The 11885-nt window shown below is 46.9% G+C and overlaps 4 protein-coding genes across 4 annotated transcripts; 1 reads left to right on the top strand and 3 right to left on the bottom strand.

Annotated features, from left to right (window-relative positions):
- Nucleotides 1-76: 76 nt before the first annotated feature.
- Nucleotides 77-1993, bottom strand: BKA55DRAFT_536648 (uncharacterized protein; the record flags this gene model as incomplete). Its single annotated transcript, XM_046189850.1, has 4 exons — nucleotides 77-438; nucleotides 504-683; nucleotides 907-976; nucleotides 1076-1993. 4 exons carry the CDS (start codon nucleotides 1991-1993, stop codon nucleotides 77-79), a joined length of 1530 nt encoding a protein of 509 aa, XP_046051646.1.
- A 2392-nt stretch (nucleotides 1994-4385) lies between these two features.
- BKA55DRAFT_507251 (uncharacterized protein) lies at nucleotides 4386-5266 on the bottom strand (the record flags this gene model as incomplete). The annotated part of the gene is made up of 2 exons (XM_046187332.1): nucleotides 4386-4837; nucleotides 4888-5266. The coding sequence occupies 2 exons, from the start codon at nucleotides 5264-5266 to the stop codon at nucleotides 4386-4388; spliced, it is 831 nt and encodes a 276-aa protein (XP_046051647.1).
- A 2943-nt stretch (nucleotides 5267-8209) lies between these two features.
- Nucleotides 8210-9463, top strand: BKA55DRAFT_561829 (enolase C-terminal domain-like protein). The gene has a single exon (XM_046192194.1). It carries the CDS (start codon nucleotides 8343-8345, stop codon nucleotides 9453-9455), a length of 1113 nt encoding a protein of 370 aa, XP_046051648.1. The 5' UTR covers nucleotides 8210-8342; the 3' UTR covers nucleotides 9456-9463.
- A 106-nt stretch (nucleotides 9464-9569) lies between these two features.
- On the bottom strand, nucleotides 9570-10606 carry BKA55DRAFT_638600 (uncharacterized protein). Its single transcript, XM_046197079.1, has one exon. It carries the CDS (start codon nucleotides 10347-10349, stop codon nucleotides 9762-9764), a length of 588 nt encoding a protein of 195 aa, XP_046051649.1. The 5' UTR covers nucleotides 10350-10606; the 3' UTR covers nucleotides 9570-9761.
- Nucleotides 10607-11885: the final 1279 nt, after the last annotated feature.

Here is an 11885-nt window from a genome sequence, read left to right on the forward strand (position 1 = left end):
ATACTTGAAGATGGAAATGTAGAAATAAGCACAACTGCTTAATTCTACATAAGATGCGTGCTCTTGAACATCTAAATTAAAGGCATATCGCTACCAGCATTGCTACAATTAGAGTCCATGATTCGACGCGTAAAACGCGCGAGGTATTCTCAGTATTGCTTGAGATGCTCGTCTCTGTTGAAGTAGGATGTGAATATCTTTTCGTCGCTTCCTGACCACTGTTCGTAGTTGATACTGGTGTTTCTGGCGTCTCTAGTGCCTCAGTCGAATTGGCTTTGACATGTCGCTTCGCCAGATCGTAACAAGCACCAAAAGTAATTGTATTATTCAATCGGACTTGGGCATATGGAATACCAACCATCTGATTGAACCATCTTTTTGGGCACTCATGCGCACCGCTGGTAATGTCGTCTTGATCCTCAGCCCACCACGATGAAGCTGAACTTCCCAGTGAAGACCATGCAGGGAGAAAACTGGTCGGTACAGCGTCGACAAAGGCGCACCAGTCTGCGAGGGCGAATTGTCATTCTTATCTGTTTCGGCGGCCGCAGTGGAGCACACGAATCGGTTGGAGTTTTGGGCGTTGATCAATTTGTTTGCCTTGGCATTACACACAAGTTTACTTCGAACTGACCATGTCTGTTGGTTGTCGTGTTGGTTGCTACTTGTAACTTCACGCTTAGCTGTGAATCGGTGTTTATGGACCCAGAGATTTACAGGGGAGCACGGCCCGAGGCTATATTCGGAACAGGCCGAAATTCAAATCAACAAAACGTGTTTCATCCAAGGAAGATCATGTGAATGTCTTGGAAATACCTGTATTGTCTCATCCATTTCCCACCGCTGCCTCGTCCTCATCCTACTCGTCTTCCGAATGAGTCTCTACCATCCCTTTTCTCCAATTACCTAGCATAAATCGTAACCCATAATTACGCTTGAATGGTAATTCGTTATAGAAATACTTCTCGAGGCAGTACTGTCAATCCGTCAGGCCCTCAGGATCTGTGTTTAACATTTTCCTTTCCGAGGCGATGTTACTATCGTGGCTAATCACGCCTCTAAAACTCATTCTAACCCATTGAGATGTATGGATGTAGCGAGATTCTACCTCCAGGCCGGTTGTGCTTTGTCTCGTCACGCTTGGGTGATCTCGAATGGCATTGAAGAGATGGCGCCATTCGATGTAGGGAGTTCCTAGGGAGCGGTCTAGGCCATCCAGTTTGAGGTATCGTAGCTTCGGCATATTTCTGAGCCAGGTACTCATAATTGGATTGACCCAACCGAAAGCATGGATAAATTGTCCAAGAACTGGAAATTCAAGAGTCGGAGGCTCGATAGGCCAGTCCATGATACCCCTTCCGTTGAGGATGAGGGATTTCAATATCGCCAGATATTTATGGGCCATGGCATTCAAGATCTTGGCAGTTCGTTTCTCGATTTCTTCCCTTCTTAAGCAAGGCAGATCTTCATAGCCGCTGTGATGTTCACCGTCCGGAATTTCTGGACTGAACTCGATTTTTTCCAATGCTGAAAAGTCTAAGAGATCCCGGCCTGGCAATTTCGTGCAGTCGAATGTTCCTGTTATTATACTTCTGACGGTAATTTGGGTTATGGCAACACCAGAAGCTGCTAGGCAGGATATAACAGTAGAGAAAAGCGCGTCACCTGCAATAGCGGCAGGATATCGACAGCCATAAGCGACATCATGATCGAGATGACGGTGAGGGCCAAGATGATATGGTATCCCTTGGTATACCTTGCAAAGGTAGTCAAGGCCTCCAATGTGACACAGCCTATCGTCATCGTCACGAGGACTGAAGAGGCAAATCTCGCGCAGACTACCTCCAAAGAGCTCCAGTGTTTTCACCCACAAGCGTCTGAGCTCACTGTTTGGGTCTGTGAGTAAAACCTGCGACTCTCTGGCATGATATATGTATGTTGCATATGCGCCAGCCTGCTGTGGATCTCCAAAGCCTGTTTTGTCCTCTGGCATAGTGTCTTGCACGATTCCTTGAAAGGCCGCGAAAGGAAGCTCCCAACTCTGTGGCGAAAGAAATGTGAGTGAGCGAACAAATTTTGCAATGCGTGAGAAATTCGCAAGTTGAAGCTTTGATAATCCTCCAGGTGTTGGCTCCAGTCTGATGGTCTTGAATAATGAAGCGTTGATGTAGTCAAGATTGGCAAATCGCTGACGCGTTAATCTCAGAATTTCGAGGTCTTGTCGCGCCTTTCTGCCAAATAAGTTAGCTCATCTTCTGAATTAGTGGTATGATTATCCGTAAGCAAATCTGTCAGTTTTCGAATTGGCGTCGTTGATCAAGGCGTTCACAATGTCGATGACGATTTCTGTAGGTAACTCAAGGAGGCTGCCTGAAAGGTTGGGATTGGCCATTTTTACTGGTACACGCTGATAGGATATCTGTGAGAAAATACCCGTCGAAATCAATTCAGATCAAGGCGTTGTGTGGTATTGGTACTATATAAGCAAGACGCAGCATTGTGTCTAGTCGGTTATTGAGTCGGTCATCATGGCGCAGTGCCCTCAGCCTCAGAGTAGCGGACAAGGTGGAGAATATTTGTTATAACTGTTCTTCACTGGACACATATTATAATAATGGGGCACTGGTGCCTAGCAGCCCCCTATTCATTCACGTTTACCTTTGACGTTTACCGGATGGTGGACGTGGAATCTCGGTACTAGAAGTCTCAACGAGGGCATTAAACATCAGTTTACGCACCCAAAGTCTTGCACTACGGTCTAATGCCATGATTGGAACAGACCGAAACTCCCATAACCACATTGGAATTGAACTAAGCCTCATCGAAATATCAACACCAGAGCTCCCTCCTTCTAACTGAAATGACGGCTTAAGAGGTATCGGAAAGGTGCCGCAAGGTAAAGTGAAGATGGCAAGAAACCCAGTGGAACACCAATATCTTGGCGATTGAGTCCATAAGATATTCGGTAAAGAAGAATATCTCCTAAGGACATCAGGAGGACTGTTTCGTGCCCCTTCGCCGCGAATTGAAGAGCGTTCAATGATTCAGTTGAGGGGTTATCCCAGCGAACCTTGGCGATATAGAGCGAAAGGAGTGTCAGTGTGACGGTGATAGCTGGTAGATGCATAATTGAAAAGTGGCGCAGAGCTGACATTCTCTTGCTTTGGTGGGTAAACAAATTCCGAAAGAAAGAAAGATGACCCGATCTCCAAATGCCGGTAATGAACGGAAAGAAGTTTCGTCTTTTGGGGGGTTTCTTGACATTGAGCTGTTCAACCGTCAGGACCCCTGGCTCTGAGCTTGGGTTTACAGCAGCGAGAAATGTGTCTTCAACCTACTATCAATCAGAATGTATTGCAAACGCTGCCCATAAAAGTGCTTACCAATGGCTTTGAGGAATCAGCTCCCGTACTGACGGTATAAAACGTCCCAAGTTCGTGGTCATCGTCGCCTCGCATGCTGGGTGGCTTGTACTGTCTTGCGTTCGTGTTGGCAGTTCACTCAACACGTAGCAATGGGTAAACGGAAGAAGAAGAAGAAGAAGAAGAAGAAGAAGAAGAAGAAGAAGAGAGGGAAGTAAGGCTTTGAGCGCAGTATGCCCAAATCTTACTTGCATCAATTTCAGCCTTTGACGTATGTTCCGAACCATCTTGTAGATTATATCTTTTCAGGCTCTGGATGCTTGAGCTGTGACTGGTCCCCCTTGAGAAAAACCTGCGAAAACAACGCTAAAAGCTGCACTTCCTGCAATATTGTTACAGCCTCCTAAGAAAACTGAAAACCTCGGGCTCGGGTTTTATTTTAATAGGTCCGTCGAGATAGGCCGACTGACAACTGCACCCGCTCTGGGGTCACACAACATCAGTAAGAGTGGGTATTTTGGACTAATAATAGTAGCCAGAAGTGGCTACGGAGTATTCGTTGGTGCACACAACAAGCCAACAGCGCATGGCTGCCTAGTTTCAAGTCGTTCTTGATTGGCTGTGAGTGGTCGATTCTGGGCTGGCGCAAGGGGCTGGATTCATTTGGTTATGATCAATCGTGTAAGGCGGCTGGTAGCTGCTAATAACTCGATTCAAGCTTAGAATTCGACAAATAATACCAGAAAAACAGCTATAGACTTTGGAAAAATCAGGGAAAAGGCTGTATAAATATTTCGTCTCACAATTTAACCATACGCAGACGGGTACCAAGGATTGAACGACATCCCAGATCTGTTCCTAGGATCCATAAAGGTTTTGACATCATATGTGAGTAATAGGCTATATGCAACAAGTATAAATGAGCGGAGAAGGGAAGAGTAAAGAGGTCAGGTCTACAAATAGACGGACATACTATCTAAGTTATGCCCTGCCCTAAAAGAGAGCTATTAGAGAGTGTAACGCTCAGAGATAAAAGGCATTCATCCCTAGAACAAGCAATAGCGACCAATGGCCTCTCAGTTGACCGTGTCCAAGCTTCTCAGCCGCGTTACTCTCTGATGGAGCAGTGGCAGAAGGTACTGCCGTGGTTGTTGATGATGATGCGGTTGTGGTACTCTCCGGAGTTGAAGTGGTCTCAGCTTCACTGCTGAGATCGCTCGGAGTTTGCGAGGAGTCTAACCAAGGCTGTGCCGTCGTAGCCGGGTGCTGTAAAATAGTTGACGCTTTTTTCTCAACCAGCACTGACTTGGGACATAGCTCATCCATGCGTTCACGCTGGGTTATGATCCAACTGTTGGCGGGGCTGTAATGGCTAATATCGAATCCCCAGAGACGTCTGACATAACAAGGCTCGCAGAGGTACTTGGCAGGAAGTTTCTCATCGTCGTCCAACTCGGGGAACGAATCGATAATGTCTAAGGGAAAGGATCAGCATTTGAGCATCACGGAGTACTTATTTACGAACCGTTGCAGTATTTCCCTGTCTTGGCATCCTTGTCGCAAATCTGTCTCCGACCCTCCACCATATTGGGCGCACGCATCCCTTCCGGTTCGCAGTACTTGGCAAAGGATGCGGCCCATTTCTGGAGGGAGTCACCGCACTTTTTGGCGCAGATACTATCGGTGATGGTGAAATCGTCGCCTTCCTCAATCGAGCCTTGCCAACCGCTGCTCCCTGCGTCGTCAAGACTGGCATCGCAGTCGATATCTGTCAACATGACCTTGGCACAAGCCTCGGACCCACCATCTTCAACCCATTGTTTTACGAGGTACTCCTTGTAAGCAAGAAAAGCGCTCGCGCTCCAAAGGAGGTGAGAGGTGAGAAAGAGCGTGGATAGCTTCATAGCGTAATAGCCCAACAATTGAAAGAGTGAAATCGGAGGGCTTTGGAAAGGAAAGAATGAAACAATGACTCATAAAGCACCTACCTGCAGGCGGCTTCGTTCGCTTTATGGAGAGAGAAGATGAAAGCCCGTGATTTATGACCGTGGTCAAACCATGTGTCACTCGGTTTCTTTCCATGGGCCTGCCAATGAGACCGCTTGAATAAAATGGTAACTTAGGGGCCAAGGACGCCAAGTCGGCTGGACTGACAATGCAACCGAGCTCAATCCCTGTCTAGCGCTCTTCACGACCCTTATTTGATGTAACAAGCTGTTGGTTGTTGGTAGCAAAAACCAAAAGTACCACCATTATTGTCTGATTTGAACGTGAAGTGGACATTGCAATAAATGTACAACGATTCAAGATCTGAATTTCATGCATGCTTATTAGGCAGCCATGCCATGATAGAATCCAACTGCTAGAACAGGCGAAACCCCCATTGACATAAACTCAGCTTGACCTGTACTCCAGCTACGCTAAGCCGCCTTTAGCATAGTGCATCTCAACACCGTAGCCGTGGACTGAGCATATGACGATGTTAAATGAAGCCAACAAGTCTAATCGAGGCTTAAAACCTTTATAATTACTACAGCTAGAACTTTGAAGTTCAATTGTATCTAGAAGTACTACATAATGTAAGAATACAGGCACATAGCGCCTGGTAGTAGTGGAGGAGCGGCTAAGGGGGCTTTAACAACAAGCGACCTAATGTAAATATGAACCTGGCTGGTTATCCGGGAACTACGCTGAGTTTGGTTCATCAAGGCTCAACTAAGGTAGTCAATGAAGTTGCCAATGTGTCTTGAACAGTTGGAATGACAGATGCGGGGTAGACTTTCCTAGATTGCATGAGGGAGGTATAAAGTCATCTGGATGCCCGGGTTATTTACCTTCTTTTCAACGCGTTCTAGGTCCTTTCTCGACAAATAAACTAAACCACGCTTCATAACTGACCACTCTCTTACTTACATCTTCGATCTCCACCCACCATCACATCGTTATAAACCTCACCTCCTTCAAACTACACAATCATCATGCCGACAGAATCTACCATAACCATCCCCGTGAAGAGAAGTAGTGAAAGGGGCGCTGGGGGTAGTTTATCCTTTGGCTAAATCGTCATTGCAGATATGAATGGTGAAATGTTTCACGGCGCGGGAGTCGTACCATCCCATGATGAGCGATCAGGTGGTCAGCCACCACAAGGAGATATCAAGGGCGGAAAAGAAGGGATTATGGCCGACCAGAATCCCGTCGACGGAGGCGATAGGGCTGCTACCGGTATGTGTTTGCCTTTCTCAAATTTTTAGGGGATCCCGGTCTTGCTAATAAGTGTAGATAATGTAAATAAAGGACACAAATAAACTATACACCGAAGACCAATAGGTTCAGTTATATCGATAGGAGAAGCAATGTGTATTTTAGGAGAATAAAGGTGGAAGATGAAGCCGACTAATTTACCTGATATAAGGATACCAGACGAAATGGCTGCCCATTGCCTACTGTCCCATCGTCAAGTCTCTAGCCCAAACTATACAAGCCACAGTAGCTAGGTCCAGTAAAACATAGCCCTAACTCATCCGGCTTTGTCATGTTCCAGTCCCTAGTTGGACGGCATGTTGAGCGGCGATAAAGGAGTGATCCACTACTAGTGTGACGCAGGCAAACTGATGTTCAACTTTGACAACCCCTTTATCGGCAGCAACGGTTACACCGCCTCTGGCCCCTCAAGCTTCAATATCTCTAGTAGTGGCGGGAATGAAAATGAGAGCCATATTACCTGGACTACCACTGGTACGTTACTCTTTTAATTTATTCAGTAGGCTTGCTAACTTGTTTTGATAGAGAAAGTTGGGTATGGGCATAAGTAAGCCCTCGATTCACGGCAATGCCTGTGTCTATCGATACAAAGCGTTACCTTCTTGAGACTTCTTCTCTTTTGTGTCAAATGCTTTCGCCAGGTAGAGGTTGTACAGGGTACATAGTAATTGTTAGGAGATGCCAGATCAAGTACCCATCGATTGAAAGTGACATACTCCGCTTACTGTCCTCCTCTTGATATGTTCTTGGTGTTCTTGCTTTGCCGCAACACTTTCCAACTTAAACTATCAGTCGTTCTAAACTCCTCTAGTTCTCCGTTGAAGACAAAGAATCCGTAGGAAACCAACATGCCTGGTTTGCAGAACAGCTGATATGTTGCCAAGTGCCCAAGTAAAATCGGCTCGACAGATACTTCCGGCCGCAAGGGCCCGTTGATAGGAATCTCGGCATATGCACTCCAAGAGAAATATCGTTCGAAGACACTGGGTAACTTCGCTACTCTCGGGAGCAACAGTGGTAGAATGCAGGAGTAGTGCTTTTGGTAATGTACCACATTTTGGCACGGTAAACCAGGCCCGTTTCTCTTGCAAGATGAAGATTTTTGAAGAGTGTTTCTCGCTTGGATTTATATCTACATGGCCGATTCCATGTAGTATAAAAGAAACTGCATGCCCTATACCTAGCTGCTGTTGCATGTTTCGTGCAGGCCTCAAACTGTTGATATCACTTGCGCTTATAGTTCATTTGAACGACATAATAATACTATCATATCAATCTTGTGTTAGTTTACTCAACTTCAAGATTGCTCTTGCTGATAATCTCTGAGACTTGTGGCTGCCCAGGCCTATGGTCAGTCAATAACGACGAACTCAAGCTTCCGGGTTTGCGGTCGGGACGGGACCCGTGTCCGGCTTTAGCACCCGATGCACTAATAATACTTGGCGCAGCTCTGAGATATCTGACGTGTAAAGGGATCGGATATCTTACCCGACTCTGGCAAGGCAACACGGCATAGGCGCGACGTGGCGTATCATCCCCGCACAGCTCTTGTAGTTTCAGTATAATTACCTACAGGTTGCCATGTGATTGGAATATCTATAAAACGCGGCATTCCGAAGTTAGTTAATTCGTGGACAACTAAGCAAAGCTAAATTCATCCAATTAGTTACTGTTCACATCGGCCTTTTTCCCCAGTCACAACTTAACTTTTTCAACATGCAGATCCAAGACATCACTGTGTTTAGCTACGATGCCAACTATCGATTCGGCACATACTCCATGTCTCATGGCCGCTTAGCCAAGGGCCACAAGTCCCTCGTCGTCAGAATCCGTTCCGACGATGGTTTCGAGGGTTGGGCCGAGACTGCGCCTCTCGGTAGTGACTATCTGCCAAGTTCATTCACTGGCGAGTTAGCAGCCATACAAGAGCTCGGTCCCCAACTTTTGGGTCTAGACCCAAGATCACCCGCAGCAATTGATGATCAAATGGATCGTGCGATGATGGGCGCTTATGCGGCAAAGGCAGTCATCGATATGGCCTGCTGGGATATTCTCGGAAAGTCTCTCGGGTTACCAACTGCGATTCTTTTCGGCGGATGTCTCACCGAGAGACCCAGGGGCTTTTCAGTCATTGGAATTCGAGAGACGGAGGCTGCTGTGACTCAGGTCAAAGAGGAGTTCAAAAAGGGCGCGACGACAATGCAGCTCAAGGTTGGAGACGATCCCCTTGTTGATGCGCAGCGAGTCAGGGCCATTCGCGCTGCTCTACCCGACCATGTTTTGCTTTGGGTCGATGCAAATGGTGGCTGGACTTTGGACGAGGCATTAACCTTTGCACGCGCCATCGGGCAAGAGATTGCTGTTGGGGTCGAGCAGCCCTGCCGCACACTTCATGACTGCGCCGAACTCGGTCGTCGTACAGGACTACCAATTACGCTCGACGAGAGTATCGTCACTCTGGCTGATCTCTTAGAAGCTCATGCAGCTGGTATAACTGGTGTGAATATCAAGCCGTCACGGGTCGGCGGGCTTACAAAGGCACGACTCATTCGCGATGCAGCTGCTGCGCTGGACATGGTCATCAACTGTGATGATACGTGGGGTTCCGCTTTGACGACGGCTCAGAACGTTCTGTTGGCTACTACTACCCCGAGTCATCGATTGCGCGCCGTGGACCTGTTTTGTGAATGGACGGAGCCGTTGATTGCTGATATTCCGAGGATGGAAGCGGATGGGAGAATTACGCCTAGCACCCAGCCTGGAAATGGGTACGCGGCCATCTTTACGGATATGCTTGGTGAGCCATTAGCCCAGATCACATCTAATTGATATATGCCTGAGCCGCCAAGTCCCGCATCCAAGCTGTAGCCGTTTGGTGCCTGCGCTGAAATATTAAGCTTTTGAATGGAAGAGCATTGCAACAACTTGTCAGTGATTTAAATTGCCAGTGAAACTATGGGATCGAGACCCTCGTGAGCAAAAGTTTAAAATTTGCTGAGTGCTATAGAAATCATCAAGTGAATGACCCAGTATACGCATCCTCCCCAGGCAGCTATCCAGCAGACACACCAAGAACATTAAGACGAAAGTAGAATACACTGCATCCCCTCAATAGTAGGACAACTTGGTGTCTCCCTAACAGTTCACCGCATGTGCTGGGTACTTGTTAGGTTGAGAAGTGAGGCGCAGATGGCCTTCCCAAGTTCCCCCATGAGAGAATTTGCAACAGCCCACAATGGCTCCATGCTTATGCTGCCAATCAGCACAATCCTTCACCGCATCCAAGATAGTCTTAGTCTCAGCCGTAGTCTTGCAATCATGGCCACTGGTAGTAGCCAAGTACGCATAACCCTCCACAACATGACCATTACCATCCGTGCCGGTGGTCATAGAGCAGCTGTTACGTTCAGCTTTGCTCTTGATCACATCAGCGATGAACTGATAGATGTTAATCCCCGACTCGGCAGCCAGGATGGTAGTACCGCCAGCCAAGGCCACCGTAGCCCACGCCGTAACGTCAATGTGGCGACGTTTCTCAAAAACAGATACGTAGCCGGGATCAACGAGGTCCAAAGTCGCGGTGAGGTTGGAGTCTGGACCGTTCCATTGTTTGACGAGAGGGTTATAGCCTACGCGCTGACCTGGCTTGTCATAGAGCCCAAGACTCGGTTCAATAAAGCCAAATGCGAGGCAAGCAACCCAAGTTTTGCTGAGGTTGACCATGATCCTGATGATATGCGGATTACAACTGCGGCAGCGTCTATAATGAAGATTAGGAGTAGAAACTGAAGATCTCCCATAGTATTGGTTTGAGAGGTGGTAGAGAATATGCTTGTCGAAGGGATTAGAGGTTCCTTTTATATCTGAATTCGCTCGGATTTGCTCGTTGCTTGTTTCCCAAGGTTCTTGCGTGTTCGTGACTTTGACCTGCAGTTTTGGATTTCCGAAGGATTGAGAAAGTTGGGCGTGTTGGTTGTTGGTTGTTGGTTGTTGGTTGTTGGTCGTTCTCAGGTATATGTATGGTTTATACAAGGGTTTCATGCAGGGGACCGGATCACTCGGAATGATTCACCAGGCGCATGTGATGGCTGTTGGTTCTAATAAACATTACCAGCGCATTCAGAATAACGACCCGCTATCTGCTCTACTGCAACTCAAAAGCCAACCCATATCTAGTCGCTCTTACTGAAAAAGCTGCAAAGCTACGCACTTAATCAAAGAAAAGAAGGTATACTCCAGCGCGCTACTTCAACCAGTAGCTCAACGAGACAACCGATTTCTCCTTGTATTAGCAAAGCCTTTTGACTCCTCTAAGCGCTGGCTGCATTTAATCATGATTTGAAATCTATATCGGAAGGAAAGTGCCGGTTTATGCGGTAAATCTTTCGACATAGCGCTTTGACCGGCAATGCGGCACGATCCGTCGATGCCAGCAAATAACACTCCTTCAACCAGGTTACTAAGACACTGTCGTTCTCGAGTAAAAAAAAAAGCCTCAGTAGTATTTGCTAAAGATGACGACCAACATCTATTCACCCACTGCTTCGGCGATTACCACTTACAGACAGGCGATGGAGGAGCTTCGATGTTTGAAGACTGGGCCAACTTTAATGGTCTAGTCGGTTTATTCATTGCCTAAGGCTTGAGGACGGAAATAGTTCTATCTAGAGGAGGTAATCACTCTGTGCAGCTTGACGAGAACAATGGTACTCAAAGAATTTCTAGTAGGATGAGCTCGTGGTAGAGTGGCCTATCTATACCTGCCAATGGCCAAAGCCCTAATGAACAATACTAGCCAGTCCTTCCACAGTCTGAACCCCCTCCACCTGTTCTCCAACCCACCCATTCAAATCGAATACATGCCTATACACATTCAAACTTCCCCGCTTCTTGTAAAACACAAACATCTTATCCTTATAAGAAACAGAAGAAATATCCCTGTCGACATCATCACATCCCGGTATACGCATCGATCCGCTCGCTTGGACAGCAAGATCCAACGCTCACCATCAAAAACATGATACCAAATCTTGGTGCTGTCAACTACCCCGTGTCCTCGATGCATCAGGTAGAGTTTCTTTTGATATACCGCTACCGTTACACCCCAGTTCCCATTTCGGGAAAGACCTTGCCCCGTCTCCCAATTACTCCCATCGGAGGTAACTTACCTTCAGTAGCTTAAGCCAAATCTAAGACGATAGAATAGATATATCTTGTCGTTAAATACAACAGCCGTAAATCCCACGTTCACCTTGGGAA

Source organism: Fusarium redolens, assembly GCF_020744475.1.
Source record: "Fusarium redolens strain MPI-CAGE-AT-0023 chromosome Unknown BKA55scaffold_5, whole genome shotgun sequence".
NCBI lineage: Eukaryota > Fungi > Ascomycota > Sordariomycetes > Hypocreales > Nectriaceae > Fusarium > Fusarium redolens.